At 53.3% G+C, this 27287-nt stretch overlaps 1 protein-coding gene and 1 long non-coding RNA gene across 2 annotated transcripts in view; one reads left to right on the top strand and one right to left on the bottom strand.

The window, feature by feature from the left end:
• Nucleotides 1-21414, bottom strand: part of Hs6st1 (heparan sulfate 6-O-sulfotransferase 1) — a 45483-nt gene extending 24069 nt beyond the window's left edge. The window contains exon 1 of the mRNA XM_036168351.1: nt 20601-21414. Within this exon, the coding sequence (XP_036024244.1) occupies nt 20601-21127 (527 nt within the window). The 5' untranslated portion in view covers nt 21128-21414. The remainder of the gene's footprint in view (nt 1-20600) is intronic.
• A 182-nt stretch (nt 21415-21596) lies between these two features.
• Nucleotides 21597-24655, top strand: LOC118569957. The gene is made up of 3 exons (XR_004943108.1): nt 21597-22083; nt 22906-23005; nt 23685-24655. It is a non-coding gene; the product is annotated as an uncharacterized LOC118569957 (long non-coding RNA).
• The last annotated feature ends 2632 nt before the right edge of the window (nt 24656-27287 follow it).

The raw sequence follows: 27287 nt of genomic DNA, 5'->3' as shown, positions 1-27287 counted from the left end.
GCTCTGGAAGGAAGGTCCCAGCTCTGCCATTGGGATACCATTGAATCATTTTTCTTTTTTGGTTTTTCAAGACAGGTAGCTTTGTGCCTTTCCTGGAACTCACTCTGTAGCCCAGGCTGGCCTCGAACTCACAAAGAAAGATCCGCCTGCCTCTGCCTCCCGAGTGCTGGGATTACAGGCGTGCGCCACCACCGCCCGGCCCCGTTTTTCTTTTGAATTAAATTTATGCTATTATTATGGTGTGCCTTTGTGTATGGATATGTGTGTGCATGCCATGGTGTGTGTACAGGGCGCAAAGGAAACTGTGGAGTCGTTCTTTCTTTTCTGCCTGTATGTGTGTGGAAGCTCTCTCTCTCCTCCCTCCCTCTCTTTCAAAAAGAGCCCAGCAGAGCACCCAGATCCTCGGTGCGGCTGCAGCCCTTGTCCATGTACAGCCTCCATGGTTTCCCTCCTGGAGGGCCCATCCCAACATCGCACACACCATATCACAGCGACGTACCTCGTCATTTTGAAGGCAGCACTGGCCACACATGCCAGTGACCCACCCTCCACTGTCTCCGCAGAAGGGAGTGCGGCTCGCAGCCATGGCCCACTCGAGGGCCCTGTGTCTGCCAGGCAGATCTGTTTCCTCTCCTGCTTTTGCTTCTCCATGAGTCTGGCCCCATGGGGCATGGGCGGAACGAAGCCTCAGTTAAGCCTCTGAGGTGAGGTTTGGCAAGAAGCCCACAGGCCAACAATCCCAAAGCCACTCCCTAAAACCGAGAGCAAATGACTGGCGGAGACCACACTGTATTCATCAAGCAGTGGGGGGGTGGGAGGGTGGCGGCGGGGGGGGGGCTGTGGGGGGGAGATACAGAAGCTCTGGTTGGTTAGAGCAGTAGGCCACAAACTGTGTGGAAGGGTCTCCAGGTGCTGAGAGAGTTGCATCCAGGGGGACTGTCCATGTCTAAGGTCACCGCCTCTGAGTATGTGTATCCTGGGCCTGTGAAGCAGGGTGGTTGTCTGGGTGAAGCAGGGTGGGTCTGGGTGCAGACAAAGCTCAGGAGTGGAGGCAGGGCTGCAGTGAGGTGTCAAATTCCCTTCCCGGAGCCCATCCCTCGCTTGAGGCTCCAAAGGAAGCAAGAACTGATGAGCCAACACAAACCTAGACCGACAGACAGACACAGGCCTGCACGTACACACACACACACACACACACACACACACACACACACACACACACACGCAGTTCTCTCACAAAGGAGCACAAGACAACAACAAACTGTGAGGCTGGGATACAGTCCTGTGGCCATCACCCCTTCCTGGCTAGTGGAGGTCCCCATCCACAGGGGAATGCCTGGTGTGAGTGTGCCCAGGGGGCTCTGCACTGACTCCTGACTGCTCTGGAACTTGGCTGTGAGCAGTGCTGTTGGCTGGGTTAGAGACTCTGTGTGGTGTCTAGGCCAGCAGCCCAGGACTCGGGATCCTCTACAGCCCTTGCCCACCCTGCACAGGGCTCCTTGATAAAACCAGGTCTCTGAGGCCGAGAACAGAGGTGGCCTGTCTGTGCGCAATGCTAGCCTTTGGAGATCAACGAGCATGGTGAGGACATGACGCTGGGCTTAGGCCACCAGATCAATCATCTGTGTACCTGAGTACTGGCTTCTGCGACTGTCAGCAACCAGTTAGGAAGAGGGGAAGCTGTAGGGAATAGGTTCAGGGGCATCAGAAATAAAACAAAGACACCTACTTGCTTGCTCTAGTCAAGATAATCCTAGAAATAAAGATCCTAGAAATAGGTGAGGAAAAGAAAGATAAAGCCATCCAAACAGGAAAAGACAAAGTTATGTTTGTGGAGGAACAAGTTTATATGGGGGGGGGGGGGATACAAGTAATTAACTTGGCAATGCTGTGGGAGAGGAATTTGAAAATCAGTTGATGATACCAGCAATAAAGCATCTGAAAAAGAAATTAACAAGACAAACACCTTTTCAGCAGCATTAAGGGTAAGCTTGAGCAAGGAGGTGAAAGATGTGTATACTGAAAACTGTAGCATGTGAACGAGAGATGGGAACTGACACCCACAGATGTGAACAGACGCTCAAGCGGATGGCTTAGAAGACCTAACCAGGAACTACAGAACCACAGGTGTGAGAGCCAAAGTTACATTTTAAGTTTTAATCACTGCTTTAGAGAGCCATGAAACAAAAATGCCTCCGATCTGCAAGCCCCTTGCCCAAGGACAGATAGTTTCTGCAATGCTGGAGGCTGTTGTTTATGGGAGATAACAAGCCACATGCTTTCACTCCCCTAAACAGTTTGTTTGATCCATCTGTACTGTATGTGACCGATCACTTGTGGGCAGGAGGAGGTTCACAGGCAGGAAATACTCAGGATGTGCCCTTGCTCCTGACTGGACCTGATGGGAAATACTTAAGCTCCTGCAAAACTGGATTGGGGGCCATGTCCCGGGAACTACGGTATGGACCTGGCCAGAGCCCATTCACCTGGCCAGGATTTATGTAAAGCTTGCTACAAATTTGGCTTTAAATTGTGGTAGTGGGATTAACACGGATCGTTATACCTCTCATAATTACAAAATATTTTCCATGTATACAGAGCTCATCTTAGAGTCTTCTGGAAGGGATCTCAAATAACCAAAACATGTATGTCATAAAGAACATAAAGAACAAACATGTTAAAGGACACACACCCCACCTTTAATCCCAGCACTCAGGAGGCAGAGGTAGGCGGTTCTCTGTGAGTTCAAGGCCAGCCTGCTCTAAAAGTGAGTTGCAGGACAGCCAGGGCTCTTATACAGAGAAACCCTGTCTCAAAAAAACAAACAAAAAAACCAAAACAAAAGAAAAAACAGACGGGTGGTGGTGGTGGTGGTGGTGGTGGTGGTGGTGGTGGTGGTGGTGGTGGTGTACCACGCCTTTAATTCCAGCACTTGGGAGGCAGAGGCAGGCGGATCTTTGTGAGTTTGAGGCCAGCCTGGTCTACAGAGTGAGATCCAGGATCGATGCAAAGCTACACAGAGAAACCCCGTGTTGAAAAACAAAACAAAAAACAAAAACAAACAAAAAAACTACCACAATCTCCACCAAAACAAAACAGTTTGGTACTGGCGCAAAGAAGACAGAGGCAGAAGAGAACAAGGAGTCCTTGAAATAAGTACTTGCATGATTGCATATTCATACCCCGGCCATCACAGTGTGACAAAGATGTCAAGGTCAGTCTACAGGGATAGGGATAGGAGAACTAGATGGCCACATCACCCCACCTTGTGGTGCTGGCACTGGATCTGGGGCCCAGTATAGCATAGACAAGTGCTCAGTCTGAACCTTGAGACCTTGTCTTCCTTCACATATCAACACCAATGCGGAATGGATCAGTAGAGTTAAGAAGTAAATGAACACTGTAGAAAAGCTTTGAGGTTGGACGGGGTGATGATCTCTTAGCAAGACAAAAGGAGACAACTATGAACTTTGGTGAGCCAAAGTTGTCACCAGTGTGAAAAGACAACCCACAGAATAGGAGAAGATACTTGCAAATGTTGTGTTGGGTAATAGATAGATACCCAGATATCCATAATATATAAAGAACTCTTGGGACTTAATAAAACACCAACCCATCCATTGAAAAGTAGGTAAAGAGGCTGACTAGACAAGCACACAGGATGCTTGCCACTCCCGAGCCTAAGAGGGCTGCAAGTCTAAACCACAGTGAGGCAGGGGACAGGGCCCAATGGTAAAGCACGTGCCATACAAGCAAGAGTTCCAACCTCCAGCACCTATGTGGAAAAGTGGGGCATGGTGGCACATGCCTGTGATCCCAGCACTGGGTGTGGCGGGTGTAGCAATAGGATTTCTGGGGCTTGCTGGTCAGACAGCCCATTCAAATAGGTGAGCTCCAGATTCAGGGAGAAATTCTGCCTCAAAAAATAAGGTGGGAGGCTGGGCGAGGTGGCACACCACTTGAGTTCCAGTACCCAGGAGTGGAGGTGGAGGACTCCCGGGATGAAGCAGAGACAGCACAGGATGCCTCACTACACATACACCCGCATACCCCCATTCATTTGTTCCTGGAGGCCACTCCCCAATGAGAAAGAAGGGCAACTAACTCCCTGTGACTCTTCACCCAGGCTTCCATCGGTAATGACTCTGTGCCAGGGTAAACAATGTCTGGAAAGGGCTGGGCAGCGGTGGCACACGTGCCTTTGATCCTAGCACTCAGGAGGCAGAGTCAGGTGGATCTCTGTGAGTTCGAGGCCATCCTGGTCTACAGAGCGAGATCCAGGACAGGCACCAAAACTACACAGAGAAACCCGGTCTAGAAACAACCCCCGTCCCCCCCAAAAAAGCGCCTGGAAAGAAGGGGCAGGCTGGCACAGGGAAAGGCACTGACACTATCAACTGCACCTTCTTCCTCATGTCCATGCCCCAGGTCTCTGTGCTGAGAGCTGCCTTCCAATCATGCCAATAGGAGGAGCCAGAGGTGGGACCACAGGCCTGTCCTGGGCTGCCAGGACAGAGGCTCAGTATCTTCTTCAGTCTGATCCAATTGCTGGTCCTTGTCCTTCCTGAGGAAGGGTCACAGCAAGCACTGGCTGTGAGGAGGGCACACACGTTTCACCCAAGACGTAAGGTTTGCCATCCTCCTAGATGGGTCCCCCTCTCTCAGGAGGGCACAAGGGAAGAAAGTAAGCACTCAGCTCACATCATCTTAGCACAAGCTTTCAGATGTGCAGACACACCAGCAACAGTCTTCCGTATGGGTTGGGGACCTGACCCTGGACGGAGGCTTCAGTCCACCTCTGCAGTGAGAGGTCACCCATGAAACATACCCTCCCACATCCGAGTCATTCTGAGGGCTTCTGAAGGGCCAGGCTGCAGAAACTGCCCAGCCACCGAGTGGAAAATGGCTCAGCTCTTAGCGGGCACTGGCGGGAAGGGACCCCAAGCAGGAGGAAATGTGTTGAGTGCCAAGTGCTTGTAAGGAGAAACGGGATTCTGGAGTGTTTGAGTCACTATTGGCAGCAAGGCACGAGCTGAAATGGGTGCGTGTATGTGCAGGCACACACACACAGGTATGAGGGCGAGGGTGCATGTTGAGAGCAGGCTTCCTGCCCTGTCAGACTCCTGCTTTATCCCAGGAGTCTCACCCACTCTTGCACTGGGGCACGTATGTACATGTGAGAACTGTAGCTCACCTGCCACAGCCCAGTCTCCAGCAGGATCCCAGGGAATCACTGCTGTGTCCTCAAGGCCTGGCGAGTCTATTTCTACACTGGCTCACAGGAGCAGCAGAGTGAGGTGGCCAGGGCACCTCATGGGTCCAAATGGCAATGGGTCTTGGCTGAGTCTGGAAGGATAAAGGATTAAACTCATGCCCCAGGGTTTAATCATCTGAACAGTAGGGTCCCGAGGTGGGGCCTACACACACACACACACACACACACACACACACACACACACACACACACTCCAGTGAGAAGATCCTTCTGCGTGTGCCTTAAAGTCAGGCCACACTCCAAAAAAGAAGTGGGCGTCATTGTGCATCGTAGGGGTGGGTGTAGACCCTGAGCACTGGGGCTCCGGTCAGGCCTGTGTTCAATGTGCTCTTCCCTTAGGCATCTCTTATGCATGGCAAAAGAGGACACTTGCTCCTGGCCACTCAATGGCCAGCTGCTGAGCTGCAGGACCCGAGGTCACAGATGTTGACCAGGAGCCGAGGGTGCTGCTGGGCGCAGGCAGGGCTAGGCCTGTTTCTATCAAGGCTGCGAAAATGTGCAAACATGCTTACTTCCTCACTGAGCCTTCAGTTGAGAATGCCTGCACACACCCACAATACCCTCTTCCGAGTCCCTCTGTGGCTCCTCGGGAATGCCTGGCAGCTCCCTAGGGGTCGAAGTCCCTCTCTGGTTCAAGAAGGGCACTGCAGAGGCGTCTGGTGACCAAGGAGAAGCTCTCCACATATGCATTATTTCCACTCCAGCTTCTTCATTCAACTCATCCTGCCTCCTACGCCCACGGACCACCTCATAGGGAGTCACTGCTCTCTGTGGGCTTCCTTAGCCACAGAGGGTGACCGGAACCAACCTCCTGACATGTGACAGCACTACATTCCATCGGCACAGCACTGGGAAGCCACAGGCAGCCTGAGTAGGTCTGGGGAACATCTGTCTTGTGCTGGCACCTGGCCTTATAGCATCCTTGCTATACAGATCAGGGGGTGCAACCCTGTTCTTCGAGGGGCATTCGTAAACAAAAGCAGCCAAAGGTTGAGGGTGGTATGTAAGTAGCAGCAAGCAGCCTGGAAGGGAGTGTGGCTTGCAGGGGACACCAGGGTCCCAGCCTCCCTCTCTCCTAACACACTGCTCAAGGAAGGATAGGCCCTGTTGGGGCTATTCTGCCTCCTATGGCTACCCACCCCTCTCCTCTTGGGGCCTGGATGCTTGAGAATCCACAGCAGGGGTAATTTGGTCAGCCTTTTTGGGTGCACATTTGTTACTTGTTAACCATTAAATCAACTTCTGATTGTTCTGCAAAGTCCAGCCTGGCCTTCAGGGCCATCACGCAGGTACCTGGGAATAATGGCCATTCTGATTGGGTAGCTGACATTGCATCTGGCCTTGGGTATGTGTCAAAGGGTACTATGATGGCTAACTTCTGGTGTCGCCTGCTTGCATTAACGACTCCCAGTGGGCTGGGAAGGAATGCCTGGCATTGAAATCTGGGAACTAAGTAAGGCTCCCTCCCTGAGCATCGGTAGGCACCACATGAACAGCCAAGGGGGCCGCACATCAGGAAATGGCATAGCTGGGTTGGGCACATGCTCCACAGCACCCGGGTGACCCCTTCCTCCTGCCCTTGGCATCATCACTTCGGGTTATCAGTGTCTGCAAAGTTGGCCTTGGACTTGCTATGGTTTCCCTGGATCTTCAGTGGGCAGAGATCGCATCCTGAAATAATGCAGCCTCCATGATCATATGAGCTAATTCCTGTGATTGCACCTTCATCAGCCTCCCTACCTATAGCCTATGGGTTCTGATTCTCTGGAAAATTAGTGCAGCCACCCTTTGGGGGCACTGCTGGCCACGCCCATCTTCCCAAAGCTTACCCAACCTCCTAAGAGCTCATCTCCTCTTGTACAAGACTGAAGAGAAGAGGGCCATGAAGCCTTCAGGGCAGAGCCTACTGCTGTCCCAAGCACAGGTGATTTGTCCTATGTGGGGTAAGTGAAAAATAAGCACCTACACCACAGACTGCAAAGGTCTAGTGTCTCTCAGGGTGGCCTTGGAAACAGAGGTCTCTGCAAAGACCCCTGGGCTAGCATATCTTCATAAGACCAGCTTGGAACTGTGGTGAGTCCTTCAGCTCTGAGTGGTCTTCCGGCCTGCAGCTGGGGTATGAAAAGCCTCTACCTCAGGGGCCTTCAAGGAGGCGGGCTGTGTCCTGGTTGAGCCCTTGCAGAGCAGCGCAGCGGTGCAGCAGCTGCACACTGATGTCCAGCTCAGTTAGAGGACCCCACCCTGGAACAGCTCAGCATCTGTCTCCTCAAGGGATGGCCACCTGCTTCCATTCTCATGATCAAGCACCACTCCCTGTAGGGAAGGCATCATCACCCCAGGGCTCTGTGGTAGCCCCTCCTACTGACCTGACCAAGTTCCTGCGATGATGTATCATAAGGGTAGGGTCATTCACAGTTCACGGTGCTGCACACTGTGAAACAGTACTAAGCCAAGACCATGCACAGTCCCATCTTGACCAGCAAAAGAGATAGGGGGATTGGGCCAGGGGACACAGTAGCTAACTGTAGCAGAGTTGAGGCCAAGGGAGGATACAGAGAAAGAAGGTGGGTGACAGGGCCTGGAGGGGCTTGCTCAGCTGAACAGTCAGCTCAGGTTCAGATCCCCCAAGCACAGTTTCTTGCCTGGGAGCCTGTGCCAGGCGGAGATCACATGGTGCTCACTCACAGATAAAAAGTGTTGAGTGCAGGGAGGATGCTGCAGTGTGGGAGGAGGCCACAGCCCTGGCTGCATGGCCTCTACACCCCCAAGTCTTCTGGACATCTGTGAGCAGTGAGGAACCCATGTTCGTCCTGTGATGGCTATCATGATTGTCAATGTGATCACATCTGGAATCAACTAAGACACACACCTCTGAGTATTGGCTACGGAGCTCAAAATGCCAGCATTCTTTTGAAAAGTTGCATGTGCGCGCACGCGCGCGCACACACACACACACACACACACACACACACACACCCATTCCTCTTACTCCAGCACTAGAGAGGGTAGAGACAGGATCACCAGGGCTGGCTGGCTGCCAGGCTCAATGAGAGCCCCTGCCTTAGGGAAATCAGTGGAGAAGGATAGAGCAGGACACCACATGTCTTACTCTGGCCTCAGCACAGGATGTATAACTTCACACACACATGCACATACCACCACACACACAAACAATTTTTTTTTTTAAAGCCAGGTTTGGTGGCTTGCAATTACACACTCGTAATCTCAGGACTGGGAAGGCTTTGAGGCAGAGATTCACTGGCTGGCCAGCCTAGCCTACTTGTGGAGCTATTGGCTGGTGAGAAACTTTATCAATTAAAAAACAGTTAAGGCAGAGAGAACCTAAGGAACAGCACCCGAGCTTGACCTAATGCACACATCCACACACTGCAGACGAGTCAGAAGATCTTTCCTTCTGTGATGGCTATCTTGATTGCCAATTTGTTTGCGCCTGGACTCAACTAAGAGGCACATCTCTGGAAAGGTCTGTGAAGGCATTTCCAGGACCTGGGGGAAGACAATGACGACTATCCCATCATCCCCAGTGATGGCTTAGATGTAGAGAGGTCAGAGGGAAAGCATGGCTGCCTGATGGTCTGCCCTCACTTCTTGGTCAGGGCACAGGTGCTCCTGGTGGGGCTGCCATCCTTCACTGTTCACTGGCATCAGCACCCAGCCTGTTTGGGTTCCAGCACAGACTGAAGACACGGGATGCCCTAGGAATCTTCTAGGCCTTCAGAGGCATCTGCCTCTTAGACTCAGCAGCAAGTGGGCTACTGGGTTCTTAGCCTCTCCAGAATGCATACTGTCTGATGTCAACTGCCCAGACACTCATATCAAACCCCCCTCATCTCTCTCTCTCTCTCTCTCTCTCTCTCTCTCTCTCTCTCTCTCTCTCTCACACACACACACACACACACACACACACACACACACTCAGTTCTTTCTAGAAACCCTACTTAATACAGCAATCCTGGGCTGCTGGGATATGCTCTGGATCCTTTCCAAGCCAGCTCCCTGAGAGCTGAGGATATGAAGAGATGTGCTTTTGCATCAAATGGCCCACTGGTCCCATTCCTGACTTCTACCCACGTGACTAAAACCGGCTGGTCCCCTATAGAAGCTGCATTTTCTGCTGGGCATGTTGCCAGCCCAGCTTCCAGGAAAGCAAAGGCACACAAACCTGTCCTTACAGGACTCGACTTCCTGATGACTCTAACAGCATGATGGGGGAGGCAGTGGACCTTCTCAGAGTTCAGGAGGTGGGCTGGCAAGTAGCCTTGCCTGGGCTTGCATGAGCCAAACAACCCACACCTGTCACAGGGACAGAGGTGGCAGAGGAAGCCCGAGCCCCTCAAGGCCATGTACGGCATGGCCACCAAAGTCTCTGTTCACAAAGAAAAGCTGCAACCCACTCTCCTGTGGCTCATTCTCTCCCCACCCCCGGCCTGGGCAGGGCCTCTCTTTCCATCAGAGACCTCTAGACTCCAGCTTCCAAGGTGACTCAGCAGGTGAACACTCTCCACCAGGCCTGACCACCCGAGTTCAATTCCTGGAGCCCTCAGGTTGGATGGAGGGAACCACTTCTCCAAGTGGTCCTCTGACTTTCACACTGGGCACGGAACTAGAGGCTAGATAGAGGTGGCTAGCAGCTAAGAACCTTTGCCGCTCGTGTAGAGGACCTGGGCTTGGTTCCCAGCAGCTACACTGGGCAGTTCACAACCATCCGTAACTCCAGATCCAGAGGATCCAATGCATTCCTCTGGCCTCCAAAGCCACTCACACACTGGGCATACACACTCACACAGAAACACCCGTGTCATATACACAAATAAAATAAATACATACAAATCAATCTTTAAAAATTATACTTAAAAAGGCCTCTAGAAGCTGGGCGGTAGTGGCACAGGCCTTTAATCCCAGTACTTGGGAGGCCTCAGAGACAGGTGCATCTCTGTGAGTTCTAGGCCAGCCTGGTCTACAACAGAGTGAGTTCCAGGACAGGCTCCAAAGCTACAGAGAAACTCTGTCTCAAAAAAACAAAAACAACAACAATAAAAAGGCCTCTCCCATACAAGGGAGACCATGAGCTTTCCCATCCCCCTGACTTGAATCTCTGGGAAGCCACCATATCACACGTAATGAACTTATGCAACCATCCATTTTCTTAGACTCTGTGGGAACCTGGTGGCCACTCAGGGACCTCCACCCATGTCATTTCCATCATCCCAGGCCTCTGACAGGCCTACCATGACCCCCATTTACCCCCATTGCAGACAGGAAGCATGGTGGGTCCCAGACTCTGGCATGAGGCAGACTCCCAGATCCCCTGGTGGGGAGACCACCTTGCTGGGGAGGGGTAAGAGAGGGATATAGGGGACTATGGAACCACAAGCTTGTGGCTCTGCCATGGGTGACCTTATGTGACAATTAATTTATGCTCTCTGTCTCTCAGTTTACTGTTTACAGAATGGGGCCCCTAATGATGGAGACTGAAGGAAGCCTGGCACTAAGTGAGGGTTGTAGTGGGATCATTTATCATCTGTCCTGGCAAAGCCTATCTATGGTGATACTTTGTTTATGATCTAATAGATAAAGCTTGCCTGAAGATCAGAGGCTAAACCACTAGCTAGCCACAGAGGCCAGGCAGTGACGGCACACACCTTTAATCCCAGCACTCAGGAGACAGAGGCAGACCGATCTCTGTGAGTTCAAGGCCACCCTGGGCTACACAAGATTGATCCAGTCTAAAAGAGAAACAGAGTCAGAGTGGTGGACACACCTTCGATCTCAGCACTAGGGAGGTGGAGACAGGAAGTGATATGGCTGGAGGGAGGAATGTAAGGCAGGAGACAGGAGCTCAGTGTCTTTATGCTGAGGAGTTGGTGAGGTGAGAGGTGGTGGCTGTGCCTTGCTCCTCTGTCTCTCGGACCTTTCGGCATTTCCCCCGACATCTGACTCTGGGTTTACATTATTAAGACCAGTACTCTTGTGACTCCTATCTGCCTTGGTCCCCACGGTGTCACTCTTTGGTACCTCCCCCCATTTCTGGCAGTGCTCGTGACAAAGCTTTCCCTCAGGTCTAAGATTCAGGAAGGCTCATACTATGCCCTACACCCCCAATTTCCCTGCTTGAAATGACACCCATCTCGCTTCTCACCACGGTGATGCAAACACCCAAACTATTCTTTATTTCCCAAGGACACCGAAGCTCCAGGGAGGTAAATATTTACACGGGAGTTTTAGTGACGACTTGGAGGGAGATGCTCTCCTTCGCTGCCCATGAGCTAAAAGCAACGGCCTACATTTGTCCCCTGGGTTCTGCAAGCCCCGGAGCATTCTAATTCTCATACTGGGGGGGGGGCACTTTGTCAGGCTCTCTTGTCCCGCACTGGTGGGGTGAGGCATCGGGGTGGGGCTGAGTGTGTGTGGGTCATCCGTGATAAGCTCCTCCCCTGAGAGGACAGAGCTAAGAGCTTGTCCACAAAACGGCATCATGCAGGGGACAGCCTTGGGTGTGGCTGCAGCAGATGGTACAGACTGTGGATGGGGAGGAGGGTCAGGTACCAGATGCAGACAAGCGGTGTCCAAGGTCCTGGACATGCATCTCCCATGCAGAGAGATGGAGCCTGTGTACTTTCCAAGCAGCAGCCTTCAGGCTCTGGTTTTAGCTCTCAGGCCTTTTCTTTCCACTCAGACCCTGATAAATGGGGCCTGCAATACCTGGCCTTCCTGGGCTCAGCTTGTGTACCCTGACCCTACTGGGTACCTCTGACGGCAGCTTTGCGGTGTCTGCATTGTTGGGAGCACAGTGTAATAAAACAGCCATCTGTCCACGTCTTTGGCTATCTAGGCCTATGGTGGAAACTGCCTCTATCAGCAAGGTCCCAGAGGGGTCAGAGGTCAGCAGGCACACCCCCCTCCCCCATGTGTACACATGGTCCCAGCGACAGGACAGAGGGTGCCCGAGCTGTCCTGATTCTAGCTACTGCAGTGCCCATGTAAGCCAAGAGCCTAGAGTTACATTAAAGGTGGATGGGCATGCTGGAGGTGACACCTGCTGGGCGGATCACCCGTGGAACTTGGCCTAAGACACACAGAGGACCCGACCAGCCAACAGGGAGAGGATCAACAACCCCTGGTTGGAGTGGAAATCCAAAGCCAAATGCACAGATAACGGCAGTGAAAGCCTCAGCAGTCAACACACAGGAGAGGTTACCCGGCGGCAGGCAGTTGAGCACCAAGGCCACTGATGCTTATTTCATAGCAGACAAACGACATGCCTAAGTCTGCAGGGGCCTGCTGTGGGCTGAGGATGGGCCGCTCTCTCTTACTAGAAGGGGTAGAAAGGACCACGAACAGGTGCAGTTTTAATAACCTGGACTGTGGCAGGCAACATGAAATGAAGCTCCCTCCAGGCTGCTCGCAGAACAAAGCCGAGAAAACAGGAGCTGTGTCTAGACAGCCATGGGGCTGAAGTGGGAGGTGGAAGGATTATATATGCACGTCATGGACCAGCAAGGATAGACCTCAGAGACAGACCGAGCACAGACAGCAGGCCGGCAGGAGGCCAAGTGCATACAGCTGGATACAGGGCCTAGAAAGTTTGCAACATTGAAGCAGCTTAGTGTTTGGTTTTGGGGAGAGGTAGCCTAGCTGCTAAGTAGTAAAAGGAAGACAGGCGGCAGGATGGGGCAGATGCAGACAGACAGAAGTGAACAAAAGTGAGCACAACCCCATTCTCCACTGCACCCCTGCAGTGGGGCTGATTAGAGCCTAGGTGCCACATGTCAATGAGCACGGCCCATAGCAAGTTCACTCTTCCTGCCCCCACCCCCTCAGTTCCTCAGAACAGAGGGCAGTCAGACCATGGATACAATCCCAGGCTTGATGTGCTTTGTCTCCACATTTGAGCTGGGGATGTAGCTCAGTTGACAGAGTACTTTCCTAGCGCCACAGAGGCCTGAGCTCAATCCTCAACACTGAATAAAACCATGCATGGAGGTGTACGGCTCTAATCGCAACATTCAGAGGGCAGAGGCATGAATGACATCAGTTCAGGATCATCCTCTGCTACTTACTTAGACCCTGCCTAGGCTTGAGCTGCCGGCCTCAGATCCCACCAGGTCACAGAGCAAGGTTGAGAGCTGGCTCTGGAGGCCCTTTTTCTGTTCCCAGAAGTGGCAAGACTCATTGTAACCCGTCGAAGAAACAGAAAGGCCCCTGGAGGAATTGTTATGTGCAGGATCTAGTTTACCCCTCTGGCAGGCAGTCAAGGTAATCCATTTACAGAAGGGGAATCGGGGCACAGATGCTGCAAAGCCTAGGGAAGGCAAAGCTGGGATCGTACTTGGTTGGGCCAGCTTCAAGCCTGGGCCCCTCACCTCAGTATGGTCCTGGAGATGCCCGCCACACCCAGCTCCTGCTCTCCTCCATCTCCCTAGCTGGCTTCTGTAATGTTGGGCAGCCATAGTACCTCCTGTCCTTACCTGACCCACTGCACCCAGTGGACCTTACCACCTGAGCCCTGTTGGGCTCTGGACTCTCACTATTTCACGAGGGAATAAGTGAAGACCGAAAACGAGGCTCTGAGTGGTCCAGGCAGGGAGCAGCCCAAACTGGACCCCATACTGTTGACTCCAGATGCAGGCCTGGCAGGGTCCCCCGGGCAAGCACAGTTTCTGAGGAGTGGCTTGGCTGACTAGTTAGTAGAGGGCTTTGGCTGGAGTAGCCTGGCCCACGGAGGGGCTTAGGCCTGCCATGAGAGGGAAGGAGGGGTAGGTGACTTTGGCCATTGACCTCGGTGCTTTACAGTTTTGTAAACCATTAATTCCCCAGTCCTAATTGACTGTCTTTCCAGACGACTACTGATTTGCTCTGATGTCCCTGCTGCTGGGCCTTTTAACGTTCTCCATGTAAACAAACAGAGGCAGTTGCAAGGCTCAGGGCCTTCAAAGCTGAGTCAGATGCGGGGCTGTGGGGAGGGGCTTCTCTCTGAAGCCCCATGCATATGTACAAAGCCCTGCTCAGCAGTACCCACCAGGGTACCACAGACAGCCTGTTCTCCAGATGGGGAGCTGGGCCCTCCCTGCTGGCGGACTGTGGAATTCTAACATCATGAACGGCTATGGCTCCCACAAGATGTGAGCACAATCTGGGGCTGGATGCATCATGAGGTCACCTGTCCTTCTCTAGACCCCAATGGTGGCCGGCCATCTCCATCTTTATGATGGAGATGTGTCTTACTCAGTCCCAGAGTCACACTGGCCCTGTGACAGACTGCCCAGGCCAAAGTCTGTGGCTCAGTGAATCCATGAATGAGTAACGGGGAAGCTGGGAGTATGGGTGAAGCCTCCAAATGGTCCAACTGTCTGGATGGTATCTCACAGAGCACAAGCCAGCCACAGAGGCTAGAGAAGCCTCCACTATATGACACGTTTTATGGGATGCATAGGAGAGCAGATTGGAAGCAAGAAAAGGATGCTAAGGGGTGTGGACCAGCGGAGCTCCCAGTGCCCACACAATGGGCCTGGCCTCAGAAGGGCGGACGGTAGGGGAAGAAGGCTTATCCAAGCTGGCTTTGCAAGGCCCCAGCTTCCCACCAAGGCTGAAGCATTGTATTGTCTCCAGTGGAAACTATCTGGAAGCTGGAGAGTCTTTTCTCTGGGTCAGAGGTCAGGAATGGACTGACCGGCTTTTAGCTCTGTCCTGTGTGTGTGCAAATGTACTAGCCGTTTCTACAAAGTCACAGACCCTGGGGACTCGGGACAATACCACAGCAGGAAGGGGCATTTTATTCAGGGACAAACAAGACCAGAAGACCAAGAGCCAGCAAAGGACAGGCCTGAATTCTAAGGCAGATGAGACACTAACAGCTGGGCTGTCTCTCTCCACTTTAGGCTATCTCCAAGTACTCCAAGTATCTCTTGTTTCCATTCATCTCTCTGACCAGCTTTGGCCACCACACCAAAACCAGAGGGAACCGCCCTCTGGAACCAGTTATAGTTCCCCCATCCCGCCAACCCGGGTCCATAGGAGAGGGTTTCCCACCCAGTCCGATGCTGCCCACATCACTTCCCACTGGAACCACACACACTCTGCCTGCCCTGGCAGTGCCCTCCCCTCCCCTCCCCTGCCAGTCTCATGCACTCTCCCTTCAAAACAAAAGCAAAATAACAAAGTCTAACTTTGGAGAAAAGAAAGGCAACCGAGTTCCCCAAAAGACAAAAAAAAAAAAAAAAAAAAAAGTCTTACAAGATGACAGACACTTAGTATACATGCGTCCCATCACCTTGCTGATGGGTCCCGAAAAGCAGAAGTACCTGCCCCCAGTGCATACCATTTATTCAGTGGGTCGGGAGAGCCTGGCCTGATGATCTGCCCTGCCCCTCACTCTGTAACTGTTTTCCAAAGCACGGCTTCTCCTGTTTTACTCTTTTCAACCACGTGAGAACAGCCCAGCCATGCAGGGGAGGCTGCTCGAAGCTGCCCTGTGCCGCTACAGACGGTCAGTCAGCAGACCTCGCCAGTGTTCCCTTTCAGAGCCAAGAGAACATGCCTTGATTCCTGCCCTATGGTGAAGGCTGTCAGGTTTAGTAAGCCTGATGGCTCAGGTTTCATGTAAAATTGTTCATTTCTGTCTAGGTATGGGAAGCCTGTATACCCTGAACCTGTGGCTGCCTTTCTTACCTGGGACAATCATTCCCACCGGGGCAGGAGACAGTAGAGGGCTGGCTGAGGTACAGGGTTCAGGATGGACAGATAGCCAAATGCTGCCCCAGGCCCTCCAGGCTTAGACACTCGGATGAGTTGACCTCGGCCAATCTGCATACACCTGTTTTATGGGGTGTTTGAGGACTATCTCATACTTTTTTTCCATTGTAATGAAATCCCCAAGGCTGGGTGCTTTCCAAAGCCAAGCTGACTACCTCAGTTCTTAGAGATCCAAGGATATGATGCCAGCGGCAGTTCGGAGTTAGTGAGGGCCCTGTGGCGCACAGATGACATCACCGTGGGACAGTGTGCAAGAGAGAGCACATGGCTGGACCGGAAGCCACAGAGCAACCATGGAAAGGCCCAGATTCACTCTTTCAGGAACTAACTGGCTGGATCTCCCTATCCCTTAGGAAGGTGTCCTCAGATAACTGCATCACCTAGACCCCCTTCTTAAAGGCTCAGAGCCTCAAGATTATCATCACATTGGAGACTGAACTCCCAGAAAGCCACAGGGCCAACTGAGACCACCACCAAGAGCTCAGGGACAAGCGCTACCTCACCAGCACCTCAGACTGTCCTCGGATCCCTGCTGTAGATGTCCTTAATCGGGTGGGGAAGCAACTAGAATGATAAGACATGCCTGTCCTGTTCCCTACAAGGCCGTACTGCCCCAATGGTATGGCTAGGGTAGGGCTTTGCATTAAAAAATCTAAGTACCTTTTGCTCAAACAAGCAAAAACCCAGTAAGATGGATGGTTCAATAGATAAAAGATGCCAGCCATAAAACTTGATCCCTTGGACCCACAGGGTGGAAGGAGAAAGCTGACTTCCAAAGGATGGTCTCTAACCTCTGATGTGTGTCCATGGCAGTTACGTGTACACACACACACACACACACACACACACACACACACACACGCAAAATGTAATAATAGTTTTCTTTTAATAAGAGCAACTTCCAAGTTGGGGCCAAGGTTTTAAATGAAAAAAAAAAGAAAGAAAGAAAGACATAAAGAAAGGAAAGAAAAACTTGTTACTGTTGTTTTTGAGACCTGGTCTCATGTAGTGCAAGCTGGAACCCACTATACAGCCAAGGATGACTGCGACCTTATGACCCCACCCTGCTCCCACTTCCTGGAGTGCTGGAGATAGAGGGGTACACCCCCTTGTCTGGCTGGATGTGGTACTAGGCTAGAACCTAGGGCCTCCTGCATGCTAGGCTAACACTCTATTAACTGAGCTACATTCCTAGCCCAAGAAAACTTTGTAAAAACCACAGTTGTGATCCCAGTGAGGTGGGAGCTGGGAAGGGAACTCTGAGGGCACAGGCTGGAAGGCATGAAGCATGGACATTCCCCAAGAGTAACTAACACGGATGCTCTCCAGAGCGCTCAGATATTCTACTCAGACGGATTTCCAAAGGAAATCAAAGCTATGTGAAATATTTGCACACTGTGGTGTCCACTCGGCACTCATTCTTTACGGATGTGAAGTAAGGGAATGCTCCAACTCTCCACATGGGGCAGCTAAGAATGGACCCACAGAGGGCCCAGTTACGGCTGCCACAGTCTGAGCTTTCCTTGACACTGGGGCTTTCAACATGAACAAAACCATGGAGGGGAATATGGGCTTCCCTTTTCAACCCTACACCTTCTTCCTGCTCAGTCACAGAAAACCATTACTACAACAGAGAGGAAGACTATATGACTATAAAACTCTTACTCTAGGGTTGGGGATTTAGCTCAGTGGTAGAGTGCTCGCCTAGCAAGCGCAAGGCCCTGGGTTCGATCTTCAGCTTCAAAAAAAAAAAAAAGACTCTTACTTTAATGCCAGGCTACTCCACTTCTTCACTCCTCGACTCTGGAGGACTCCAGACCCATGAGGTACCACCCCAGAATGGCATCCAAACCTCCTGCCCTCACCCCTAGTCACTAATGAAGTCACAAACTGAGCCCAGAGCCATCAACTGTGGGTTTCAGCGGCCCCCAGAGGCATGCTGTGTTCACCAGAAAGGGAAGGCACATCCTCAGACTAGAGCTGGCCCAGGTGCCAGTGGCCCTTGGTAAATATCATCCCCTGGCAGCTCCATCTGTCCAAGGCCAGCCAGCAACTCTCATGTCTCTCCAGGCTGGTCTTAGAAGCACACAGCTAGCAGATGTGAGACATCTGTAGTCGACAGAGGCCACAGGAACCTCCAACGCTTTCCTCACACACCTGTTCCCCCACCAAGGCAAGAAGTACCAGAGCTGCTGTAAGCAGCCAACCTGTCCAGCCCCATTAGTCACCCAAATGTGTGCTCAGTTCAGAGCAGTCCCAGACAGCTGTTCCACGGGAGGTTGGGAGCTGCTGGGCAGAGTCAGCTGTCCAAGCTCTATCCTAACCCCGAGGGCAAAGAGAAGAGGAAGAGAAGATCCACCCCACCCAGTTCACAAGGAGTCTGGGAGGGAACAGCCTTCTAGGGGGACAGTGAGTGCCACTCAACACCAGGCACCCTGCCATCACGGGCTCAGCCCCTACCCTGACAATGGCAGGCAGCGGCAAGGTCCCTGGGCAGATGGGCGTACAGGTCCTGCTTGAGACAGGGTTCAGTGGGGGAACTCAGGTACAGCCAGGAGGTCAATGCATAAAAGTCTCCTGAGCTAGTTTGAGGTGGGGGGTGGGAGTGGCGGCTATATACCTAGTGACTAGAAAGGAAACACATGGGGTGAGGGAGAAGACAGGGACATAGAGGAACCCAGTGTCACCTACTGGGGGGCACAGTCAGAGGCTTTGGAACCAAGGGCCCCCTCCCCCACCCAGTCCACTGCTGCTGAGTCAGCAACTTGCTGGCTCAGGGGGTTAGCAGTCCACACAGCATTTTCATCCCTGTGCCACACACCCTTTCCAGGCAGCCCAGGCCTGTGCAGAGCATCTGGTGCCATCCACCCCTGTTCACAGCCGTGAGGCCACCTGAGCCTCTGTTCTGGAACAAACTCCAGCCAAGGGGCACCGGGGTTCTTCACCCTGGGAACCCATAGGACTACAAGAAGAGCACCCTGGTTATAATCTGTAGCCAATAGTCATCTGTGATGGGTAGGCTCACTCCAAAAGCTTCTGGCCTCTCTACAGCTCCAAGAGCAGCACGCACAGTTTGCCTATAAATAGGATGCCCCCTGTCCCAGCTTCCACATCCTGTGGACAGAGAGGGCCTCCCCCAGCCTGCTGGCGTCTGTCAGTGCCCAGCACTGGGCACCCACAGCCTTGACTGGTTGACAAGTAGACAGCTGCTGTGGCCATACCCAGCTCCATCTAGCATAGCATGACTGAACCATGGAATGGGTCCTGTACCTGGAACATGTATGTGTGCATAGCAGAGCTTGTGCTGGACAGGAAGCAATTTCAAGGGCCTGGAAAGGAGACTCTGGGTCTAGGTTAGGGTCCTTTGAGAATGGGAACTGCTAGGGGTGGGGGCACAGCATGTCTGGCAAAAGAAAATAGATCTTTTACCCAACTCTAATATCTTAGAGTGTTCTGGCAGTTTGGGAAAGGGACTTGGGGTTGTAAGGTAAGCAGTGCTGTGAGCCATTAACCGCTCCAGGCTGGCTGGACCCTGGAGGGTCCCTGACCCCACCAGAAAGCCAGCACCTTCCTGCCCCAAGAGTACCAAAGAAAACAGCTACATCAGCCAAGGCTTGCCCACGCCCACTTCCTAGCTCATCTGTAAATTCAGTCCTACAGTGAATATGGGAGAGAAACAAAGGCAGGCAAGAAACCCTAAATCCTGGCCCTTCCAGGGGTGGGCTGGGGTGGGGTTGGGGGGACCAGCCCGCACCAACCGGAACAGGACTACTGTCTCAACTTTACAAAGTGCTTCCTGGGGGGCTGCCCCAACCTCACTGACCCTCATCCGCACTCCCCCCAGACAAGGAGACTGAAGGGCCCTGCTGGAAGACTGCACAAGTAGCCCTAACTACCTCAGCTATCCCTAACCTGGAGGGCGGACAGATTTCTAGGGAAGGCAGTCCCCAACCCGAGGCTTTTGTTCCACTTTCGTGGCTGGGGTGGCCAGGTAGTGCTGTCTTCTCCCCGCCTTCAGCCCGGGTCACACAGGCCTTTGTTCTACCTGCACACACCGGCAGCCAGAGCCCACCCCTTTCCTGGCAGCTCCTCCCCAGGCTGGCAGGCACTGGAGGGCCTGGAGACACCACAGGTGCAGGGAAAGAGGGACCTCATTTCTCTGGCTCCACTTCTGGTACCAGACAGGCATGGGCTACACATACGCACACAAACACACCTGTTTTTCCGCCTCTAGACTCAAGGCTGGACCTTGAGTCCGGAGGTTTATCTTTTAGGCTAGCCAGCAGTACACCGCAGGTGAGGTGGACAGAGGGCAGCGGGCGGAGACCCAAGAGGAAGTCTGGGCACTGCGCAGCCAGGCCAGCGGTGAGGAAAAGGCACGGAAGAGAGGGTGAAAAGAGAGATCAGAGGTCAGGAGTAGCAGCTGCAGGGACAGATGAGCCAGCAGATCGGAAGGGGCCCCAAGAGAGCAAGGAAGGCTGATCTGACCCGGGGTTTAGGGCACACACACCCCCCGCCCCGGCCATCACACTCGCCCGCAGCGGGCGCTCACCTGGGCGAACGCAGACCTGCTGGGTCGCGGCGGTCTAGCACACCCGGCACACAGTTGGTGAGTTCGGTCCAGTCAGCGTGCAGCCCGCAGCTCCAGCCGGTGGAGAAGCGAGAGAAGAGCCACGTCTCGCGGCGGTTGGGCCGATAGCAGGTGCACTTCTTCTGGCCCGGCCGACAGTCGCAGGGCACCTCGAGGCGCACGTTCTGCACAAGGTGGCGGCCGAAGGTGGTGCCGCCGGTCTTCTGGATGTGCAGGAAGACGATCACGTCGTCGCCCTTCATGTCGAAGCGCAGCGAGCGCTCCAGCTCGCGCACCGGGAAGTAGTACTTTTTCTCGTAATGTGGGTCCGGCGTGGGGAAGAGATCCAGGTCGTCGGGTGGCGCTCGGCCACCGGGCGCGCCCAGGCTCAGCCCCGGGCCCGCGTACTGGTACAGGATGAGCATGAAGCACGCCGAGCCCGCCACCACCAGCACGAACTTGCTGGCGCGCTCAACCATGGTCCTGCCGCCGGCGCGCCGCCGCCGCATGTGTCACCATCGCCGGCGGCCCGGGCGCCGGGCCTGGGAGGGCGGGGGGCGCAGCTGCTCCGCCACCGCCACCGCCGCCGCCGCCGCCGCCGCCCGCACTCTGGCCCGGCCCGGCTACTCGGCGCCCAGGCTGTGCGCAGCGTCGCGGGCCCCGGGCCTCCGCGGCGCCGTGCTTGCTCCCCGCCCCGATCCCCGGCTTGGCTAGCGTACAGCCCGGCCCCCGCCACAGCGCCCCACAGCCGCGCGCGCCCGCACCCGCCCGCAGAGCCCAGCGCCGAGAACGCTCTGCACCGCCCCGTGCGCCGCCGCGTCTCCGCAGTCCGTCGCGGCCCCGCCCCGGCCCGCCCCCGGCCCGCCCTCGCGGCGCCTCTTGCTGTCGCCGCCCGCTCCGATCCTCCGCTCCGCCTCTGGAGCGCCCTGGGGGGAGGGGTGGGGGTGGAGTGGGGGAGGAAAGCCGGGGCGCCGGGCCAGTTGCCGGGCGCGGGGTCGCGTGGCTCTCACACACTGTCTGCGCTGATGGCTGACGGAAAAGGGAATTGGTTCCAGCTCGCAGACCTGTGGGTGGCGAGTGGGTTGTCCTGAGCCCAGCCGTGGGTGGTTCTTTTGGGCCTTGGCCATGGCTTTGGGAGCCTGAGTGTCTTCATCTCCGGACACTTTGTGTCACCTGCGCCCCCACGGGAATACGGAGGGTGGGGGTGGGGTGTTGACCTTCACACGGAAGGATCTCAAGTTCCAAGTTCGAGGAGCGCTGGGAGTTGGGACCACCATGCGGTCTGAGGCTACCAGCAAGCGTGGGGAAGGTAAAGAGAGGGTTGAGAGCCCGGATCCAGGTCGGAAGAGGACTTCACCATTCATTCCCCTGGTGGCATGGGGACAATGACCCGAAGCCAGCGATGGAGATAAGCGAAATGTCTGCAAAGAGCGGATGACCAGCTTTGTGTTGTCCCTCTCCTCCAGTAAGCATTGTTTCGATCCTGGTCACACTCCAGAACATAGTTTTAAAAAACTGAACCAACGTTAAAAGACATTTAACATTCCAACTTCCTTAATTTTATGTTTTTTAAGTTAGTGGAGGGACCTGCAGCCTTGACGGGTGTTCTACCTGCAGTGGGGTGCAGCATGGGCCCTCAACCCAATCCCAGGCCCCAGCCTGCAAGTTGGAGGCCCCGATGAGCAGCTCCATTCAGCCTGTGCCGTATTGTATGCACTCTATACCGGGTCCTCAGCTATACTTAGCCCCCAGCAGCAACTGGAGGTGGGGTGTGAGATAATCTGTCCAGAATTGCACACCCTAGGGCAGCTGGGATGGGCTCCAGTGTTTGGATTCAGGCCAGCATGGCCTCTGGGAGGCACTCCTGCTGTCGGGCTCAGGTGCCCACATCAAGTCCTGCTGGGTGATGCCCTGGTTCTGTCCTGCTAAGGGGGTAGATCCAAAGGAAGAGAGGGAGAGGATGACACTCCAGGTCTAGAGTGTTGCATGTCAAAATAGACTGTTGAAAATAAAATCAAACCAGGATAAATGCATGTCAAAAAAAAAAAAAAAAAAAAAAAAAAAAAAGACGGTTGAAAATAAGATCAAACCAGGAATCCCTCCCAGAAGCAAACAGAGAAAAGAAGAGAATACAGACATACTCAAATCCAACTCCTCAGGAACAGCAGAAACTGGGCTGATAGCTCGGTTGGTAAAGTGATTGCCGTGCAAGAACGGGGGCCTGGGTTCAGCACCCGGAACCCACCTTTAAAATGCCAGACGTGTTTGCATTTGTTTGCAATTCCAGGACTGGGGAGGAAGACGAGATGGGCACATCCCTGCAGCTGCAAGTCACCAGCCTGTTTGCTGAGTAGCAGGCCAACGTGAGACACTGTCTCAAAAACAAGGTGGGCACTCTCAAAGGGCAATATCCAAGGTTGTCCATTGTTCTCTATTACACACACACACACACACACACACACACACACACACACACACACACACACTGAACATGAAATTTTGTCCGAGCACAGAAATAACCACTATGGTCAGATGGATGCATGACCTTGAACACACTGCCTGTGACCTAGATCCTGGGGAAGGGGTGCCCTTGGTGAGATCCAGGGCCCTTTGCCCCTGCCCATCTTACAAGTAGAACTTACAAGTTGGAACTGTCCTGGACCCAGAGAAAACCTGAGGTCAGCCTGTACCAGTAATGATTTATTCTGGTTATGTGTAGGGACACAGCAATGTACTGAGGGAGCTCCCTTTTAGTAGCTGACCAGGGTGGTATTCCTGCATGGCACTTGGTTCACATAGAAGTCCAGACTTACAGGGTATTGAGGCAAGCTAACCCATCAGAATATTTATTTATTTAGCCCAGCTGCTAAGGCTCTGCCAAGAGGCAAATCTTAAATAGGGCTGCTCTGGTGCCAGGCACAACACATACATTATTTCCAACCCCACCAGCAAGCATCTGTAAGCACCGCCTGTAATAACCATTCTTTAAAAGAAAAAAAAAAAAAACAGGTAGGGGGAGGGGCCACTCCAGAGTCAGTCAAACTTCTCACTCTGTTCCCTGACCAGGTGAAAACCTTTCTAGAGCTCTGCCCTTGCCCGGCCTGTGTTCATCTCTGTTCCCTGGGCCAGAGGTAGAAGCGCTGAGGACTGAGAAGGCCACCCCAAATGGTCCCTATCGCCAAGTGGCCCCAGAGCATTCAAGGGAAGCGTTCTGCTGGACTGGACCAGTGGGAAAACTGAAGCCCCATTAAGGCAGAAGAGTCTGGTACAGGTATGCAGTGGGTGGTGTCCCAGTGACAAACCGCAGTGGTAGCCAGAGCACTCTGCCTCAAGCGTCGGCAGCATCTCGTCTAGAGAGGCTGTTTATTCAGACTTCATTCTTGCCAGAATGGGCGAAGAGTCCCCTCATTAGCCAGGAAGCCCTTTCTTACAAGGAAGGTTTGACTATGCCATCCTCTTTAAGCCCAGGAGTCCCTCTTGATATTCCCGAGGCAGTCATGTGAACTGCCCCGAAATCAAGTACCCCAAGTCTTAAGTAAGTGAGGCTTTTGCAGCCTGACCTGCCAGGCTTTACCAGACTCTTTGCCCTGAAAAGCTGGCAGAAATGTGACCCCGAGGGTTTGCCGTGGATTGCCAGCGAGATCGATGAGGCCCAGCTGTCTCCTGGCACTCAGGAAGGGTTCTGGTTGCTGTTTCCTTTCTCTCCCTGGTAGCCAGGGTTCCCCGTAGCCCCAGGAGAGCACAGAAGAAGCCACCTTGAGTGTTTGCTGGAGGCAGTGTCTAGCCTCAGTGTTTCAGATACTACTTTGTCCTCTGAAGGCTTACTTCAGAGCTCTGAGCTACTGTGGACGAAAAGGAAAAGGACAAGTGGTGATGAGCTGTGATGACCCCGATGAAAACGGGTTATAGTACTTCTGTTGGAGAAAATATTAAGATTCTGTCTTTACAGCGATGTTCTAAAATAGAAAGTGGTGATGGTGTCATGGGCCTAATGAGGATGCTGGACTAAAGTCTATTAAACTGTGCAAACAGGCAAATTATATACGATGTGAATTGTCAATAAAGATTTTATGAAACGTTAAAAAAAAAAAAAAGATTTTCGTCTTTAGCAAGCTAGCATAATTCCCTACCCACCATGCGTCCTCATAGTCTGAGAACCAGGAGATCAATCCCCGCCCCCTCCATCCCCGGGAGTGCAGTCCCGCCGGCGGACACGCGGGGGCACAGCCTCCGGCTGCTCCCTCGTTTCAGCAGTTGACATTGTAAAATTGGGGGATTTTCCACACTTGCTTCCCTGGTTCTCCGTCGGCTGTCTGCCCATTGTTTCCGAAGGAGTGGAGGGGGCAGTCACGCTGTCTTTAGAGCCTCCCCTGGGGCTGCAGGAGGGAGCCGAGAGAGGTTTTGCTTGAGGACAAACTTTTAAAGGTGACTCGGGGTAGCGATAGAATTTCAGGCCCTCCAGGAGCCAAGGGACTGAGTCCAGAGCTGGTACTGTGGGGGCCAGGGGAGCCGAGCTGGGCCGATTTCTCACGGAACCTGAGCCCATCAGTCTCCGTAGACCCCGTCTGCTCCCTTTACCCTCTATTGTCGCCTGGTCTCCGGAATGGTACTTTCTTGGAGTGCCCGGCATCCTCCACTAAACAGCCTTCTCTCCCGTTCCCTTCCCTCCCATGGCAGAATTGCCCTATGGCAGGTGGGCCTCTGCTCCAGAACTTTGCAGCACCCTTCCAAGCATCTCCACAAAGGCCTGCCTGCTCAGACCCAAGGAGAACACACAAGATCTAGTTGTCCCCTAAAAAATACTCTATTTCCGGTAGATTGAAGGACGCAGACCTGAGGTGGCCACCAGAGCCCCTGGGAGATCTACTGCCCCCTCCTCTACCCCGGAGTTTGAGTAGCTTGCTGCATGCTGGCGCCAGTCTGAAGAAGGCCACCCCCGAGGAACCACTGAGCTTCCTGGCCTGGAGGCTGCCTATGTAAGGGAGACTTTGGTCCTTGTCATTACTGGCTGTGCGTCCAGCTGTGGGAACTTAATTTCAAGCCCCTTTCTCTCGACTTTTCTGAGCACCACGCACCCCTCTTCCCAGGACACATCTCTGTGACTAGCTAGTGGCCCCACCATGGCAGGCTGGGCAAGGCAGATTCCTACGGTTTGTTGAGATGTGGCCAGACACACTGTCCAAATGGTTACCCAAAGGGTTTTGCCTGCTTGTGCCTGTGTGCACGCACTTGCACATACTCGTGAGTGTTGTGCACGTGTGTGTGTTTCACATATGTGTGTGTAAGTAGGCATGCATGTGTTTTTGAGTGTGTGTGAAGGTCAGGTATTCACAACTGTGTCTTCCTTGAGGTCCTTCTGTTTTCTTTACCGAGTCAGGGTCTCTTGCTGTACCTGGAGTTTTGCTAATCTGGGGGATCTAATCTCTGGGCCTCTCCAGTCTCTGCCTCCCAGGATGGGGATCCAAACTCTGGCCCTCGTACTTACATATACAGCAAGGGCTTTATCTGCTGAGCCAGCTGCTCAGATCCCTGACTGGGCCTTTCTGCTTGGAACATCTGCCAGGACCTGCCTTGAGAAATTTCAGAGCAAAAATGGAGCTGTAGGCCCACTTGCTGGGAGTGGGGGAGGTCTCCTTCCAGATTCCTGCCATGGCTATCCTTTTCCCAGAAGGGGCCCTGACCTAGCTGGGACCACCAGGAGGAGGTGAGCTCCTGGAGGAGTAGCAGGGCACAGACGCTTTTTCAGCAACTGGGGATGGGAGCTTAGACCTGTCAGGTCTGAGGGTAGTCATTCAGCTCAGAGCCGTGTGTATCTGTTGACAATAGCTGGCCCTCTGGTAGGATTGGGCTAGCCGTGTTCAGCCCTCACGCTGGCAGTGGTTCTCAACCTTCCTAATGCTGTGACCTTTTAACCCAGTTCCTCATGCTGTGGTGACCCCAACTATAACATATTTCCTTACTACTTCAAAATCTGTAATTTTGCTGTTATGAAATGTAATGTTAAAAAAAAAAATCTCTTATGCAGGATATCTGGTACATGGCCCCTCCCTCCCCCCAAGGGGTCGAGACCCACAGATTGAGAACCACTGCCTCACAGGTAGCATCACCAGTGCTGCCCAGGGCCTTCATGATCTTGTCTTTCCTAATGGATAAGAGATCTAGGGAGTCGAGTTCATTGGTAAGGCCATGGGCTTTAGGCTAAGTTGAGTGACACTCAAGGGTCTATAGATGCAAAGCATGAATCTGGGTGCTTTAGTTAGGTTACCGTTGCTATGATAGAGCACCATGTCCAAAAGCAACCTTGGGAGAAAAGCTTTATTTTAGCTTACAGTTCCATCTCATAGTCCATCACTGAGGGAAGTCCAGAAGATGAAGCTGTGGTTCCTTGGTCGGGAGAGAAGGGCCCAGCAGGCACTCTAGGCCACCCCTGAGTCTTTGGTGCAGAGACAGGCCCCAGAGGCTACTATGCCCCACATGGGAATGCAGAACTCAGAGATCCAGGCTAAGATGGGATGGATGCTGGAGACACATGGGCCAAGGTATCCCCCTGACAGTCAAATCCGGGCCTGTCCCTGGAGACTCAGACCTGCTGCCTGTATACCCTGCACACTTCTGCAGGCCCAGAGCCCCACTGTGCTGAACTGTGGCCTCACACCCCAGTCATATGCT

Source organism: Onychomys torridus, chromosome 18 (genome assembly GCF_903995425.1).
Source record: "Onychomys torridus chromosome 18, mOncTor1.1, whole genome shotgun sequence".
Lineage (NCBI taxonomy): Eukaryota > Metazoa > Chordata > Mammalia > Rodentia > Cricetidae > Onychomys > Onychomys torridus.
Note: the sequence above shows the minus strand (reverse complement) of the source record. Positions and strands in the feature narration are given on the sequence as shown.